Source organism: Apteryx rowi, unplaced genomic scaffold (assembly GCF_003343035.1).
Source record: "Apteryx rowi isolate R43461 unplaced genomic scaffold, aptRow1 scaffold_531, whole genome shotgun sequence".
NCBI classification, from domain to species: domain Eukaryota; kingdom Metazoa; phylum Chordata; class Aves; order Apterygiformes; family Apterygidae; genus Apteryx; species Apteryx rowi.
In genome coordinates this window covers 129,196-146,312 of record NW_020450796.1, presented here as the reverse complement: position 1 = coordinate 146,312, position 17,117 = coordinate 129,196, and the positions used below count along the sequence as shown (strand labels likewise).

Here is a 17,117-nt window from a genome sequence, read left to right as displayed (position 1 = left end):
AGGCGTGTCTGCACCCTTTGCTCCCTGAGCCAGCCATCACTATTGGCAATGCTGGGTGGGGCTAGGGCAGGGAAGTGTGTGCAAGCTCTTTAGGGTGGACACATGGGTTTGTGCATGCTGGGCCCTTGTTCCCTTTCAGCTCTGTAGCGTCTTGCATGCCCAAGAGCTGGGATTCCTCGCTGGGCTTTGCCCCCCATCCCCAGCATGTGTCACCCTTTCCTTTCCTTGCAGGAAGGCCGGGGTCATGGTGGTGCTCTTTGCTAGTGGTTCCCAGGCACCGGATGAGGTCCAGGATGCTCTGCTTTCTGTCTCTGTTGTTCTGACAACCCAATAAAATGGAGGGGGTGGGTGCTGGGACCACATGTTTTACAGAGCCCTAATCAGCATGTCTTGAAACCTCCTTGGACAGCTTGTTTTTGGCTTGTTAAAGCTCATAACCTGACCCAAATAACTCAGGATGTTGTAGAGGGGATGAGCCAGATTCAGCCTTCAGAGCAGGAAATCAGGAGGAAACCAGCACCACAGCTATGAAAAAAAAATAAATCTGTGCTCTGGCCACTGCTGTGTGAGATGGGAGAGGCAGAGGCCATGTCCCGGGTGCACTGAGCCAGCAGCACTAATGAGTCCTCTCTGGCTGATTCAGCACTCTGCACTGGGCAGAGGTTTCCACGCTGGCCAAAGAAAATACTCAGCTGCACAAGGCCATGGGGCGAGCATATGGGACCTCAGCACAGACCCTCTCTGGCCACAGGCAGGAGGGGCAACGCTGAATGCCTGGTCTGGAGCAGAGTGAAAGGCTGTGTGGTGGCGGCAGCCGGGGGGACAGGGACCACTGGCAACTCCATGCTGGCTCCTAAAGACTTCAATCTCTGCTTGTTCGGAGCAGGGGTTTCCAGCTCTCCTTTTGCCCAAAGTTGTTCTGGCTGTTGCTACTGACTCCTGCCCACTGCTTCCAGGCAAGGAGGTAGCCAGGGCTCCCAGCAAGCATCTTTCTCCCAGCACGCTCTGAGTTTGACATCTGTGGCTGCTCAGGCAGGAAAGCAGCTAGGGCGTTTTAAGTCAACAGTAGCACCCGGTCTCTGTGCACACGTGTAGTCTCCATCTAGCCTCTGCTGCCTGGAGATTGGTGGCTGTCCTATTGTCCCCAAACAGCTGGTGTCGTGCTGTCTGCCTTCTCTTCCCCTTCCTGCTTCTCTTTTGAAGCTGTAAGGCTGCTGTGGCGTTGGAGCAGTGATGAGGCTCCTGCATTTACCTGCAAGACTGCTAGCTGCCTTGGGGCTAACTCTTGTGTGAGAGCCACAGCAGACCAGGCATGCTGCGGCTCCTCCTGCAAATCCCCTGGTGAATAACTTGGTTTCTGCTACCTTTGATAATGCAAAATCCGAAAAATTTCAGCTACAGCATTGCAGGTAATGCTGGTTAATATCAATTGCTCTGGCTCCCCATGAGGGACTGTGGTGCAGTGATCATGCACAGACCTTCCCAGGACCTGCCACATCACCTGAGCTTCCATGGGCACTGTGGCACCTCAGGGAACGTCACTGCATGCTGAGTCACCTGAGCTGCTCCTTGCCATGCTGCAGATGTCTCCAAGACTGTTACTCAGCCCTGGGGTGGAGGAGAGGGCTGGCAAACACTCTTGATAAGGGTGGCAAACTGCCTTTGCTCTACTGGAAGGAAATACTTTTTCACTGTGAGGGTGACAGAGCACTGGAACAGGTTGCCCAGAGAGGTTGTGGAGTCTCCTTCTCTGGAGATATTCAAAACCCGCCTGGATGCAATCCTGTGTAATATGCTCTAGGTGACCCTGCTTGAGCAGGGGGGTTGGACTAGATGATCTCCAGAGGTCCCTTCCAACCTCAGCGATTCTGTGATTCTGTGATTCTGTGATACTGCCAGCCCTAAGTGTCTTCATGCCCTTGGGGAGCAGCCACAGCTGAGTGCTAAAGGGATGCTTCACAGACCACTTTGGGGATCCCTGCACATGGTTTGGGAGGCCCTTTTCTCCAACCAGATTTGGGGACTCTCTTTCCAGTTGTGGTTTTTGATTTGCAGCTGAATTAGCTAAGCAAACCAACGCCCTCTGTGGCAATCCTCTGCTCACTCCTTCCCTGGGGAATCACTTGCATTGCAGTTTCCACCTGATGCTGTCCCATTTTGCAACCTGCAGCTGTTCTGGTGCATGCAGCCTCTTTTTTTGGTTCATGAGCCCCCCCTTCCATGGTATTAGTTTTGGTGACCTGGGGCTGCCGGTCAAGCATGATTGTGCCAGGCTACTCACCCTCTGTGCTGTGGGCTTTCATTGTGATAAGCCAACATATCAAGGGGTTCTGCCCACTCTTCCCTGTGCTTGTGATTATCTGATCTAGTCAGTTTATTCAGTCCAGTTATCCCTCCTGCTGTCCGTACAGCTTTTTGTGGGATTTGTAAACAGTATATGTTCATCTGCCTTCTCTGAATGTGTTACTATGGCTGGGGCAGCCATCAGACCTCAAGAACCCCTCTTCTGGCCATGGAAAAGAGCCAAAGATGAATGTTAGGGTGGCTGTAAAGTTGCCCATCACCCCATACTGCCAGGGTTGGACATCTCTTGAAATTCTCCCTCCTTCCAAACCTCACACAGGACTAAGCAGACTCATTGATTAATGCAGTCAAGTAGCATTAACCTTTGTTTTGAAAGAATTCCTTAGAGGCCAGGTCTAGGTGGCATTTCACAGCCCATCCTGTTGACTGTATTGGCAGTCCTAGGCTGGATTTTGTGAGCTGCTGGGCCCTCCCATGGGGCAGGTGGCCCAGGGGAACAGGGAGTACCCCCTTCCCTGTTGCTGCATGATTTGTCTTTTGCTCCTGCATGAGATCTTGTTTTGGGGGTCTGGTGATTCATCCCAGCTGCAGCCACCCATGGAAGGGGACCCTGGCCCTGCTGTAATGGAGACCTTGACTATGCTGTGTCTCTGACCTCACACGCTGACTTCAGAGATGTCTGGCTGATTGTAGCTAGGAAAGACCCCTGGGGAAGTTGAATTTCTAGAGAACTGGATTTCTAGTTCACTAGTTCCAGTGACCTGAAGCTCTCCTGCGGAGGGGAGAAGTGGGCGCAGTCTCCTCTCTGCTGCAGTACATCGGCAGCCAGAGGATGAAGCTCAGCACTCCAGAAAGTGTGGTGCTGCTCATGACAGTGTGCACCCATGGGTGCCATCCTGCTGCCTTGTCCCTGGGCAAGGGCTGCTCAGCTCTGGGCAGTGCAGACTGGGTGTCTGGGGCTGTTGTTCGCACAGCTCGTGCTGGCACCAGAGTACCTCAAGCAGCGTCCCCACTTTGGGGCTGTGCCACAGCTGCGCCCAGGCTGGATCAGGCCTGCCCTTGCAGTGAGGTCCAGTTAAAAGTAGCTCTGCCTCCTGTCCAAGTTCCTGTTTCGGTTCTGCACAGGAAACCAAAGGGGATATTTATGTCATTGCTGGGCAGAAAAGAAAAGAAAAGAAAATAGGAAGGTTGTGGGGGCTGGGATAAGCAGTCGTTGTGGAGCTGCAGCTGCTTCCGCCCTGCCAACCACTGTGTCTCCGACCTCCGGGCCCGGGTGGCCATTGGAAGAGCAGTGGGGCAACGGGACAGCCCCCTCATAGTGCTGGGGTCCTGGGTGATAGCTAAATGCATAAGGGCCTAGTGTGACCGTAGAGCCCAAGGATGTTGGAGGAGCTGGCACCTGCATTTTGGGGCCCCTTCAGAGGCTGTAGGGAGGTGAGAAGCATGGGGGGGGGGGGCTGCTTGCCCAGCCATGCCCATGGCATGGTTGGTGCCAGTGCTGCCGGTGCTCCAAAACCACCTGCGGAACTTCCTTGAGCAGCCATCTCCGGTTTCAGGAATATTTCAGAGCCCTGCTTTTGTGATCAACCCAATGATGAGCTCCTGCAGGCCCCCAAGCCACATCAGGCCAGTGACACTGTCTCTTTCATTCCCCTCCAGAGAAGCTGTACAACTCCCAGGGGCCGGAGCTGCGGCGATCCCTCTTCTCCCTCAAGCAGCTCTTTCAGGTACGCTCTCCCCAAGTGCATGGAGCTTCCTAGGATCCTGGCATTCTCGTGGGCTGTGCCAAGCTGGGCAGCCAGGACAGTGCCGGGTGGCTTAGCCAACTTCTCCATGGTGTGCGCTACCCCAGAACTGGCTGCATGTCCTGCCTCCCAGGGCTGGGATCAAAGCTGGGCCCTTTGAGGCATGACGAGGAGGTGCGGGATTTGGCAATCCTTTCTTTCGCTATCCTCTTTTCCGAAGTTCAAGCTTTGATTTTGGAGCAGGATGCTCTGCTGTGATACTCAGGTGCATAGCAGGCTCCACCTGGACCGGCCTGCCCCAGTGCCCCTTGTCCCCCATAACCTCCATGAATTCCAGTGGACTGGGATGGGAGCCACACGAAAACATGTGTGCTTTACTCCCCAGGAGGACAAGGACCTTGTGCCAGAGTTTGTGAACATGGATGGGTTGACATGCCTGATCAAAGTGGGGGCAGAGGCTGACCAGAACTACCAGAACTACATCCTCCGGGGTTGGTATTTGGCCCAGCATTGCCCAGGGACTGGCAGTGGGCTGGGCATGTTGCTCCAGGTGGGCTCTAGCACCTCTAATGCCAGGGGAGGGAGGCTGGCACTTAGGGTGGTGAGTAAGTGAGTTTGTTTGGGCTACCCTGTGTGTGGCTATCAGTAGCCAAACCTTGCCCTTGACATGGGGAACTGTGCTGTGCAGGAACAGAAAAACTCTGACTCTACCTGCTGCAGCTGTGTCCATGATGCCCTGACCCTACCTGCTCTCTGCCTTGCAGCATTGAGCCAGATCATGCTCTTCGTGGATGGGATGCAGGGCGTCATCAACCACATTGAGACCGTCCAGTGGCTGTACACACTGTCAGGAAGCCCAGTAAGCCCTTGCTCCCCGGGAGGACTGGCTGTGCTTGCTGCCATGCCCCCTTTTGCCATCCCTTCCCAGCCTTCCTGCCTGTGGCTGTCCCATTGCACCACCCCTTGAGGGATTTACCCCACCTCTGCCTTCAGACAGGGATTAGTGGCTCATTACCTTTGGGCTTGCTGGGTCCTGTTCCCAGCTGCCCTGAGGGAATCGTCTGGAGTCTCCAAAGCACCCCTTCCTGATATGACCATGCTCCTGCCCTATAAGACAGAGTCCTTCTCCAAGTCCCTTCCCAGTGCCCATTTGCTATCGGGACCATGGCTGCAGGGCTGGGGCGGGCTGGTCCCTGGCCCTCCAGGGCTGTGACCTGCCCCCTAGGCTGTCTGCAAAGCCACCAACACTGGGGCATGGGCACAACATCGCTGTGCCACCCATCTGCATGTGGTGCCCTGGCACTGCCATGCCCCTAGTTCCGCGAGGGAGCTGCAGCGGGCACTGGCAGGGCCCTGGCGCAGCCACCCTCCCAGCTGGCTTGCCTCGTCTCAGTTTCGCCTGGTGGTGAAGATGGCGCTGAAGCTGCTGCTGGTGTTCGTGGAGTACACAGAACCCAACGCCCAACTCCTTATCCGTGCTGTGAATGCTGTTGATCAGGCAAGAGGTGGGTGCAGCCCTGGTTGCCCGCAAGGCCCCTGGTCAGGGATGCTTGCCCTGCAGAGAGCCATGCTAAGCTGGGGACTGTTGTGGTAAGGGTGCCTCTACGCTGCGCCAGTCATGGTGCATGCCAGTTGTGGCCTGTGGGACACACCAGCTCATGCAAGAGCACAGCTGGCTCATGCAATGGCACAAAGCCTCTGGGGGCAAGCACAGGCCGTGCCAGCCATGCCATGGCACATTGGCCAGCCTGTGTGTGACATGTGGTCCAGTCTGCCAGGAGTCCACCAGCTGGAACAGGAAGGTGGCAGAGGCCTGGAGTGATGGTTGCAGACACTTAGGAGAGGATGCAGCATGCTACATCACGAACCCAGCTGAGTTCCTGCCACCCACTGTGCCAGTGCCAGTGGTGCAAGTGGGCTGGCACACCACATCATGTACGTGTGTGCTACCTGTGCATGCTGCTCTCTCCCAGGTGTATGTCCATGGTCAAACCTGATGGCACTCCTAGAGCAGCGCAACGGGGCTGACACGGAGCTGCTGGTGTTTGCGATGACGCTGATCAACAAGGTCAGTGCAGAGGAGATGGCAGGACTTCACCACAGTGCTGCACTCTCCCAAAAGATGTGTTTCCCCGAGTAGCATCCCCAGTGCACATGGTGGGGCTGCAAGGGCCTGCCTGCTGGTAGGGCTCAGCACTGGAAGTGCCAGTCCCAACTGGTTCCCTCTGATCCTGCTCAGACGCTGGCTGCCCTCCCAGACCAGGACTCCTTCTATGATGTGACGGACTGCCTCGAGCAGCAAGGCATGGAGAGAGTGGTGCAGCAGCACTTGAACAGCAAGGGCACCGACCTCGACTTGAAGCAGCAGTTCATGCTCTATGAAGTGAGCCGTGCTCCCTCATGTGACACCTTGCACGGTACCCGGGTGCACAAGATGTTGCATGGCATAGGCGAAGTATGCTGCCCCTGAGGCACCACATTTACCACAAGTGCCCAGGGCCTTGCACCAGCCTGACACAAGCTGAGGCTCTGCCCAGCTCACTCTGTGCTGACAGCTCTACCCAACTCTCCATTCGGACATGGAGAACATGGGTGCGTTGGGTGGGAGGCCCACGGGAGTGCCGTGCGTGGGGTATGTGGCTCACACATGCTGCCTCAGCCCCACATCCACTTCACAGAGTGCACTCAAGCTGGAAGACGATGTTGAGGAGATGCAGCCAGGGGGGCGCAAGGAGCGGAGGAAGACAGATGAAGGCCGGCGTGGGTGGCGTTCCCAGAGTGGTGGTGTGGAGCCTGGGTCTGGCACCAGCTCCCCAAGTGCCAACCATGAGACCCAGCAGCTGCTGGGGTCCCCTGGTGCCCTGAAGAAGCCCCCCACTAAGGACAGCCAGGCTCCCCTGGAAGCAAATGTGCCAAGCAACCTGGCAGGGTAAGCATGGCTTCAGGGGACGCATGGTAAAGGCGTGCTGTGGGAGGATGCAGCGACCTAGCCCTACAGCTGTTGGCCAGCCAGAGGGGTGCATTGAGGCACGCTGGGTTGCGGGAGTGCAGGAAGCTAAGGAGTCACATTAGCTTGGACACAGTTTGCCATGGTCTGGACCTGCATGCCTGCAGGTCTGTGAGCCCTAGCTGCTTGTTCTTCTTTGGGCTCTTGGCTCCTTCTTGTTTCCCAGGGACCCAAGGGTGCTAGGATGAGACATCAGGAGCATTCTCAGTGTCCCCCAGCACTACATGTGGTGGGGAGCCCCTTGGCGCAAAGGACTGGCTCTCATTCTGTGTCGCCTCATCTTCCAGGCCCTGTTCCAAGGGTGTCTACAACAGCACGTCCAGCATGCATCTGGCTCTGCCGTTGCCCCCAGCTGAGAAGGAGCAGCCGCTGGGCCTGGGCGAGAGAAGTATTTACAAGTAAGCGGCCAGTAGAGGATGCACCCCACTGTGAAGTCCTGATCCCAGGGCATGAATGGGGGGAATCCACACTACCTTGTCCCTGCTGGGTTGTGCATGGGACTCCCAAGAGGGCTGGGCAGGGGTGCCCATCCCAGGCAAGTGCCAAGGGATGGGGAGGCAGTGGGGTCTGAATGGGCTCCAGGGCTGGAGAGAGGTGTGACATAGAAGGGGAAGGGTGGTCTGCATTTCAAGACAGCACAGAGGGTCCAGCAAAGGCTTCACAACATCCTTCAGCCCTTGCCACCAGTGGGGGTCTGGCTCAGAGGGTTGCCCGAGGAAGGTGTCCTGAAGAGAAAAGCTGGTAGTAGAGCCTGCTGGGGCTGTTGCTGCCTGCGCCGTCTGCAAGGCTATCTCCTTTGCAGCACTGGCTCTGCCCCTCACTCTGTATGGCCAAAATGTGCTGGAACGTGTGTGTGTGGGGGGGTCATGGCTCTTCTTCAGTTCTTGCTCCAGCTTTAGCTCTTTCCCCCTCATTCCTCCTCTCTGGTCATGCTGATTCTCTCCTCTGCCCACTCTTTCTGTCTTTCCTTTTGCAGGCTGCACCAAACTGCCCCTGTGTGGTAAGTGCCTGGGATCTGCATGTGTGTGTGATCCCTCCTGGCGTGCTACTCCTGAGCCAATGAGAGCTGGGACCTGCCCCATGCTGCTTACTGCACCTGGCACCTTCCTTTTGCCCCATGAGGTGTTTGCATGGAGCTGGACCTGTCGACCCCATCCCTTCATCTCCTCTCAGAGCTCTGCTTGTGCGACCCCTCCTGTGGGCAGGGCTGTGTGTGCAGAGGAACGACAGGAGCTACTTCTGCACTCCTGCTAACCCCAGCAGTGTAGCCTACTCCCAGCACTGCCAGCCTCCTCTCCTGCATCACCTTTTGGGTAGCAGGACCCTCCAGTGCCCCCAGACCTCCCAGTGCCTTCTGTGGGTGGGCATGGTGCATGGGCATGGTCATGTGCACACCTCCACGCTGCCCTTCCATTTGCAGCCCTTTCTCCTTGACAGGGATGGCACAGCCCTTCCCAGGGCAGGCAGACCCTGCTCTGTCCCTGGCAGATGGTTGCCATCATCCACAAGAGCCATCCTGGCAGCAGGCAGGGCTGCTCTAGCACAGAGGGATGGGTACCCCTCTCACTGGTATTGAATGCCACTCGATGCCCAGGCAGGAGGTTGTTCTCCTGGGGCTCTCCTGGCTTGTGGTGCTGTCCACAAGACCTTGGGACATGCCTTGGGGGGACACAGGCAGTGTGGACAGAGGTGATGGTGGAGCTTGAGGTGTGCTAGCATGGTGTGGGTGTGAGGGCAGGTTTGCGCTGTGGGATTGGCAGATGTGAGGGCCCTGCTCCTGGGGGATGCTCTGCTGCTCAGCGCTGGCTCAGCCCCATGGCACTGCCAGGTGGACAGATGCAGGAAGGCACGAGCCACGGTGGGGCTGCTGGCAGTGGGGGGGCTAACCCCTGTTTTCCCTCAGGCGGGAGGATACCCCATCCTTGCATGGGGACAAGCCTATTCTGAGGAAGTTTGAGTAAGTAGAGGCATGTGTGTGTCTCTAGGCATGTGCTTCCTCAAGCTGGAGCCTGGCCAGACACATCCAGCCCTTCAGGCTCTGGGTGGGCAGAGCATGAGATGCAGGAGGGTTCCCCAACAAGTTCAACCCTGCTGTGCTGTGGATGCATCCCTGGGAGCCTGCTTTTTGAACCTTTTGGATGAGGGCTGTGGTGAACACCAGCTTCTCATGTCTCTTGGGGCCAAGGGGTGTCTGCAGGACCCTGCAGCACTCTGATTGTGCAAACTGGGGGCCATGCTGCCTGCCTTCAGCTGCTGTGTGTTTGCAGCTTCCCATTGTCCCTGAGCCATGGTTGCTGGCAGCACTGGGGATGCTGATGTGAGCTGCAGGGATGCTGGGCACTGGGGAGGATGCTGCATTCTTGCCACAGTGTTACCCTGCTCTCTGAAGGGCTTGGAGGAGATGGGGGTAGTGCAGATGAACCATGCAGGCCTTTTTCCTCACCATTGTAAGAGTCCAGCTAGTTTGTGTACAGTGCAATGGCACCCCAGGGACACAACCGAGTGCTGGTTCCACTGGGGCAGTGTGGGCCCTTCAAGCAGAAAGTTGGGTGCTGCACAAGGGAGAGAGGACCCTGGGTTTTGCTGGACTCTATGGCATGGTGTCAATCCAGCCCTGCTGGCAGCCAGTTCTTCACCAGTGCCTTGTGCACAAAATGTGCTTCATTCCCAGCTGCCTGTGCTGTTGAGGGGGAAACATGTTGGCTCGGGACCACAGGACACTCAATACATTGGTGTCCAGCAGCACTCTGCCTGCCATGCAGATTTGGGGGTAGCTGCACCTCTGCAGTGTGTCCCATGCACAGAGCAGTTGGCAGCTGGGCATGAGAATGCTGTGCTGTGCAGCCAGCGTGGCGCAAGGAGTTTCTGTGTGAGTTTCTGTGTGTTTCTGTGCAGGGAGTTTCTGTAGCATCCTGTGGTTCGTCCAGCAGGGGGTTTCTGTGCTGGGCCTTGCTGTGAAAGTGTGATGGTTTCTGTGCAGTGCGGTATGGTGTGATTTGTCCGGTTCCCCCTTCCTGTCCCTGGCTTGCTCTTGGCCAAAGTCTGCTTCTGTTTTTTTAGAGCTCGCTTTCTGGAGAACTTGGCTGCAGCCCAGAAGGAGAAGATCTCTTCCATGACCAAGGGACAACTCGATATCCTCGGTGATGCTACACAGGAGCATCCTGCTGCTCTTGCTTGGGATGGGAACAGGAGCACTCCTGAGCATAGCACGGAGCCACCTGGCATAAGTATGTGCAGGGCTGGGGTTGACATGAGTGTACCAGGGCGTAAGTTCTCTCTGGGCCCATCAGGATCACTGGGGCAGGTATTAAAGTCCCCTCTTGGCCCTAGCCCACTCATGGGATATATGGAGCTGTTGAGGTGCGGGGATGACATCTCTCACCTGTTCCACTCTGTGTGCCAGTGTCTGAGCCCAGTCCCACCAGGGAACCAGCCCCAACTCTATGTTCTGGCCAGCAGCACCTTCCCCCTTCAAACAAATTGTCTCACCCCTCTTCCCATCTCTCTGCAGGGTCCTGGGTGGGCCAGCAGGATGCCACCGACTCCTGCAGTGCCATCTCCTCCGACACCAAGTTTATGCTGGATATGCTATATGCCAAAAGCTCCTCAGAGCCAGGGCGGGAGCAGGTCTTCCCCGAGGGGCCAGCATCCCCCCAACACCAGGACAAGGCAGAGATGGAGGCTGAAAAGGGCTGTGTCGAGGGACATGGCCGCTGGGAACAGGAGAGCATGAGGCGCCACAGCAGGGCTCCAGATGGGCCGGTTGCCAGCGCCCATGCCAAGTTGGTACGTGCCACGTCAAGCATTGATGTGGAGACCCACACACAGAAATTGGAGAACACCCTGATGACACCCATCAAAAAGGACTCAGAGCTCACTTGGGAGCACCTGGAGGCCAGCCCTGTGCAGCTAAAGATCAAGGACCTGGACTTCACTGACCTGGTGGAAGAGGAAGACTTTGATGTCCTGGACACAGGGTCCATAACCAATGGCTCCTTCCTCCCTCATGGCATCGAGGTGGCGAGTGCTGGAGCCCTCATGGTTCCCCCTCCGCCTCCCAGCAACCCTGGCTGCCCTCCACCCCCACCTCCACCTACTGTGATCCCTAGCTGCCCACCTCCCCCACCTCTACCTCCTGCAGTCCCTGGCTGTCCACCACCTCCACCTCCACCTCCACCTCCACCTCCCACAATCACCAACTGCCCTCCTCCTCCACCACCACCAGGGCTTCTGGGCACCTTGGCACTGGATGGCCCTACCCAGGCCAAAAAGAAGAGGACGGTGAAGCTCTTCTGGAAGGAGCTAAAGCAGTTGGATGGCACCCTGGGGCCAGGCAGGTTCGGCCAGGGGACGCTGTGGGCATCTCTGCAGACAGTTGAGGTCAATGCTGCCAAACTGGAGCATCTCTTTGAGTCCCGGGCAAAGGAAGTGCCGACTTCCAAGGTATCGGCAAGCTTGCAGGCACCTGTCAGCTGTGGGGGGATTTATGGGCATCTGGGGAAGGCTGTGTTAGCTCCTGTGGGGACTGGGGACCCTGGTTCCTATGCATGCACTGTCACCACTACTCAATCCTGAGGATGGGTGCCCTCAGCCCAGAGGCAGGCGGTGGGCAGGCCTTAGCTTGCCACCAGGTCCCTAACCTGCTCCCCTTGCTGATGGCATTTTAATGAAGGTGAGCTCTTCACCTGGCTCTCAGCCTGCATCCTCTTCTCTTTGCAGAAAGCTGTCGATGGGAAGAAGGTGGTGGTGGTGCTGGACCCCAAGAGGAGCAACGCCATCAACATCGGCCTCACAGTGCTGCCACCTGTGCATATCATTAAAACAGCTGTGCTCAACTTTGATGAGTTTGCAGTCAGTAAGGAAGGAATAGAGGTGAGTGTGGCAGGATCTCTGCCCTTCCAGGGTCATCATGTGGGTTGTCCCCCCTGACCAGGAGGGCTGCATGCCACAATGCCTGCACTGCCAGTGTGGTACAGTGCAGATGATCTGCTTGCCATTCTCTGTGGTGACAGGTGATATCTTAGGAGTCTGACACATCGCTCTTTGCCTGCCCTAGAAAATCCTGACCATGGTCCCAACCGAGGAGGAGAAGCAGAAGATCCAGGAGGCCCAGCTGGCCAACCCTGATGTGCCATTGGGTTCTGCAGAGCAGTTCCTGCTTGCCCTCTCTTCTATCAGTGACCTCACAGCAAGACTCCAGCTCTGGGCTTTCAAGCTGGACTATGAGAGTCTGGAGCAGGTATGGAGCAAGTCCTCATCTCCTCTCTGCCCTCCTACTGCTGCTGGCCCCAGGAGGGTCCTTGGGGTGAACTGGGTGTGTTGCTGGAGGGGACCAGCCACATCTGTGGATGGGCAGTGCTGTCCTGGCCAGGGACAGGCTGCAGGTCCCCCAGGCAAGCATGGGTCTGGGTGGTTTCCCTGTGGGGGGGTGACTGTCCTCATGGGCAGGGGCAAATGCTGAAGGAATGGGAGAGGGGTCTCACTTGCCCCTTTCCTCATCCAGGAGATTGCAGAGCCCTTGTTTGACCTGAAAATGGGCATGGAGCAACTGGCCAAAAATCACACCTTCAAATGCATCCTGGCCACCCTGCTGGCCACAGGCAATTTCCTAAATGGCTCCCAGGTGAGGAGCAGGGTGTGGGCCTGCTTGAGCAACTGCACCTCATGAGGGGATGCAAGGTCTGTCCTGTCTGAGTACTGTGGGAGGAGGACTGACCATGGTACTCAAGAGGGACCAAGATATGTCTGGGAGGGCACCTCAGGCAGGGGTGGCATGGGTGCTGGCAGGGGCCCAGATGTTCCATGTCATCTGTGGGAGGAAGGATGGAGGGCACTGCTGAGTCCATTGGGGTTGCAGAGCAGAGGCTTTGAGCTGGGCTATCTGGAGAAGGTCTCAGAGGTGAAGGACACGGTGCACCGGCAGTCCCTGCTCCATCACCTCTGCCAAATGGTGGTGGAGAAGTTCCCAGAAACCACGGACCTCTACTCGGAGATTGCCTCCATCACACGTTCAGCCAAGGTGAGCCTATGGCCCTCAGCCTACGGGCCTCACCCCTGCTGGCTTCTTCTCCCTGCTCTGTCGTTACTACGACCTGGCAGGGTAAGGATGCGGATCCTGCACCTGGGCAGCTGGCTGGGCTTCCTGGGTCTCCGGCACAGCACAAGATGGCTGACAGCTGATGTGTTGATCTCCCAGGTCGACTTTGATGAGCTGGCGAACAGCCTGGTGCAGCTGGAACGAAGGTGCAGGGCATCCTGGGACAACCTAAAGGTGATTGCCAAGCACGAGACCAAGACAGTGCTGAAGAGCAAGCTGACGGACTTCCTCAAGGACAGCACCCAGCGCATTGTTGTCCTGAAAGTCGTGCACAGGCGTGTCCTCAACAGGTCAGTCAGTCACTCAGCAGGATCCTGGGGATGGAGGAGGGACACCTAGCTCCCAGGGATGCATGAGGGAGCAGTGGGCACCTGATTCTGCTCTCTGCCAGTGGGAGGACATTGAGTGCCCTGAGCAGTCCATCAGCCCTGTGTGTCCATCCATGCCAGGGACAGCCCTGGTGGGACTGGTGGGCCCATGGGTCTGTCCATGCCAGGGATAGTGATGGCCCTGGTATGACCAGCAGCCCCACATCACGGCAGGTTTCACTCATTCCTGCTGTACCTGGGGTACCCGGTGAGTGCTGCACGGGACGTGAAGGTGACTCTCATCTGCAAGCTCCTGAGGGAGTTCGCCCTGGAGTACCGCACCTGCCGGGAGCGCGTCCTGCAGCAGCAGAAGAAACGAGCTGCACACCGTGAGCGCAATAAGACGCGGGGCCGGCTCATCACGGAGGTATGGGGCCATTTGGCTCACAACATTGCCCTGGCAGGAGGCAGGTACCAGCCACCCACCTCCCTCACACCCTTCTCTCTTCCCGCTGCAGATGGAGAAATTCTCCGGTGTTACCAGCAACACTGAGACTGCCTCACCGCCTGCAGTGGTGTCCACCAGCCCTGAGCAGCAGGAGCAGGCCGAGGCAGGCCACGAAAGCATGAAGAGCATGCTGAGCTCTCCTACAAATGCCCCCGCACGCCGCAGTCGAGCCAGCCGGGGTAGGAATGAGCTGGGGTTGGGAAATAGGGTGGCAGAAGAAGGCAGTTGGGATCCCCTCAGGGAATGAGGCTTGAGGGATGCCCGACTATCTGGACATGGCTGATGCTGGTGTCCCCATGCTCCTCGTGTAGGGACAGGGCATACCACCCCAGCCCAGGGGTCCCCAGCTCAGGAGGATGTTCCCAGCTCCCCAGATGATGCCTCAGATGAAATCATGGACCGCTTGGTAAAGTCAGTCACACACAACACCAATCCCCGGCCCTGTGCCAACAAGGAGCGCAAGAGGTCCCGCGGCAACAGGAAGTCCCGTAAGTCAGCACTGTGGCAGATGCCATGCCCTATCCCATCTCTCTCCCTGTCTCCATGCCCTGTCCCATCTCAGTGTCCTTTTTCCTGTACCCATACTCTATCCCATCTCTGTGTCCCTGTTCCTGTGGTCTGTTGCATCTCTGTGTCCCTGTCTCCATGCTTTGTCCTATTTCTGTCCCTGTCCCTGTGCCCTGGGAGGCCCCTCCCTGGCTGATTGATCTTGGCATCCCAGTAGCCAGGGCTCCAAGTTCAGCCTAACGGGCCACAGTCACAGGGAGTAGGGGGTACCCCAGGACGAGACCATGCCACTGTACCCTACCACTGCCAGCACAGCCCCCTCCTCGCTTTACCCTTAACATGGACAGATTGTCCATCCCAGCACAGCAGGGCCAGCTTGTTCAGGCAGTTGTTGGGTACATGGGCTTGCTCCCAGCTTGCACTGCTGTTTCCTGCTGTAGGAGAGCCTAGTGGTGTCATCTGGATCTGCTTGCATGTTCTAAAGCTCTCCTTTTCCCACAGTGAGGAGGACCCTGAAGAGCGGGCTCAGCGACGACTTGGCGCAGGCCCTGGGTCTGGGTCAGGCACCCGGCATGGACGTTTGAGGCAGCTGGGGGAGCAGAGCGTGCCATCAGGGCTGGGGCTCACCCTGCTCCCCTCTTCAGCTGCCAAAGCTGGGGCTGGCATCCCAAGGGGAAAGACCATTGCCTTTTGCCAAGCCCCACAGAGCACTGTGCCAACGCTGCCGCGCCCAATGCAGCCTGTGGTCCTCCCGGGGCCAACACAGTCTGCACCCTTGGCCTTGCCTTGCTTTTCCTCAATGGCCCTGAGCTCCAGGAATAGTGGAGGGCAGGATGGGAGTAATGCCCCAGGAGCTGCTCTGTGGCAGCTTTGCACCTGTGTCTAGCGTAGATGATGGAGGGTGATGTGCAGCAGGGAGGCACTGTGTGCCATGGCTGTGACCATGTGCTCAGGGACCGGCTGTGTGTGTGCGGAGGCTCAGGATTTGCCTTCTGAACAGTATTAGAAGGGGCAAGGGGCTGGACCCAAACCCTCTCCAGGAATTGGGTCTGGCCAGAGGCTGCTGTGGCAATAAAATGATCTGACACTGCTGCTGGCTGGCATTGTCTTTTGCACTGGTGCATGGATTGGCCTGCTTCTGAACCTGGAGGCCAGGAGGCTTTCGATACTGCAAGACAGCAGGTGCCTCCAGGCAATGCTAAGGACAGAAGCAGGAGAGAAAGGTCAGTGCTCCCTCCAGCATCCCCAGGGAAGCCATCCTCCTGGTCCTGAAGAGTGGGGGGTTGAACTGCCCCAGGGATGGGTGTCAGATCACAAGGCCCTGGCACTTGGCACTACTGGAGATGTCCCAGGTTGCTTGGCTGCTGGCCACAGGCCTGCCTGAGAAGGAGGGCAGAGACCTCGTGGTTGAGGCAGTGCAGAGTGTACGTGCTGGGAGCAGACTGAAGGCCCAGAGGGAAAGGGGAGGCAGGGGATGCAGCATGCATTGCGCGTGGATGTATCTTGTGCTGGCCATGTGTTCCTGGATGAGGGGCTGGTCCTAAGCCCCGATCCTCCACAGGAGCCATGGGAAGGGCATGGCAGCCTCCACTCTGCCTGACACAGTGTGCCTGTCGTGGGACTCAAGAATGGGGTGGGCGTGGGCAATGAGGAGCAACCACAGCATTTGTATACCCATGCCAGAAACTGGCTAGTGAAATAGAGACCCATGTGCATGCAGGTGTTCTGCAGCCAGGCAGAAAGCTGAGCATCCTTTGCCAAGCCTCTCCCTCACAGGGATGGAGGATTGTAGAGGATAGATTTTGTAGGGTGCCAAAATCCACCCTGCTTGGCTGACTGCTAGTCGGTGCCCCAGGGTGCTGCGTGCATCCAGCCTGCCATCACCGGCGCCCTTAGCATGGGAGCTGGGGGCTGAAGAAGGAAGGCACTGGTGTGGATTTGCTTCCAGAACAGCCTTGGAAAGATGTTTTTTCTTCTGAACATCTGCATCAGTCTGTGACTGGGCCAGACTGTCAGTGCCCTGCTTCCCCTCCTCACACCCAGGCTGGCCTGGAAACGGTGTCCACATAGGTGTCTGCTGGGGCTGGCCTGGCAGGAGCCCCTCATTGGCCTGCCTTCACTCTGGAGACCATGCTGCCATGGAAAATTAGAGAGGCTGGAGTTGTGGTGGGAGTACAGCCAAAGTGCAAGTCCGGTTCCAGCACCTCAAGGCAGAGGTGGCAAGGCTGATGGGCAGGAAGCCCCTGAGCCAGGCCCCACTGCCCACGCCTGCCTGGAAAGGGCAGCCTCCATTTGACCAGGCCTGCCCATGGCATCCCTGGCCCCCTGCAATGCCTTTGGGGGCTCATCAGGCCCAGAGCCCTGAAATCAGCTGAGTTATAAACCCTAGGGATGGGGAAGGCACAGAGAACTGGGTCCTTCCCCTCTGCTGTTACCACGTGGCCTCATAACAGCCAAGCACCCTGCATGGCTCTGCAGCCGCTGGGGGCACCCAGCACTGCCCAGAGCCCCAGGCACCCTGCAGAAGGTACCCTGTGTTCCTCCAAGTGTGAAGGGGCAAGCAGCCCTTTCCCAGGGTTGGATGCTACATTGCTCTTACCTCCAAGCTTCTTGGTGTCCTGCTGTTCCTTAGGGAGCACAG

General features: G+C 57.5%; 1 protein-coding gene across 1 annotated transcript in view; it reads left to right on the top strand.

Moving 5' to 3' along the window:
* Positions 1-15,566, top strand: part of FHOD1 (formin homology 2 domain containing 1) — a 32,161-nt gene extending 16,595 nt beyond the window's left edge. Inside the window, exons 4-22 of the mRNA XM_026080989.1 lie at positions 3,964-4,031; positions 4,435-4,540; positions 4,814-4,908; positions 5,443-5,554; positions 6,023-6,117; positions 6,289-6,432; positions 6,728-6,978; positions 7,344-7,454; positions 10,117-10,283; positions 10,568-11,499; positions 11,776-11,928; positions 12,113-12,295; positions 12,560-12,679; positions 12,914-13,075; positions 13,253-13,443; positions 13,696-13,888; positions 13,980-14,148; positions 14,281-14,457; positions 14,978-15,566. Coding sequence (XP_025936774.1) covers positions 3,964-4,031; positions 4,435-4,540; positions 4,814-4,908; positions 5,443-5,554; positions 6,023-6,117; positions 6,289-6,432; positions 6,728-6,978; positions 7,344-7,454; positions 10,117-10,283; positions 10,568-11,499; positions 11,776-11,928; positions 12,113-12,295; positions 12,560-12,679; positions 12,914-13,075; positions 13,253-13,443; positions 13,696-13,888; positions 13,980-14,148; positions 14,281-14,457; positions 14,978-15,060 — 3,512 coding nt within the window. The 3' untranslated portion in view covers positions 15,061-15,566. The remainder of the gene's footprint in view (positions 1-3,963; positions 4,032-4,434; positions 4,541-4,813; positions 4,909-5,442; positions 5,555-6,022; positions 6,118-6,288; positions 6,433-6,727; positions 6,979-7,343; positions 7,455-10,116; positions 10,284-10,567; positions 11,500-11,775; positions 11,929-12,112; positions 12,296-12,559; positions 12,680-12,913; positions 13,076-13,252; positions 13,444-13,695; positions 13,889-13,979; positions 14,149-14,280; positions 14,458-14,977) is intronic.
* The last annotated feature ends 1,551 nt before the right edge of the window (positions 15,567-17,117 follow it).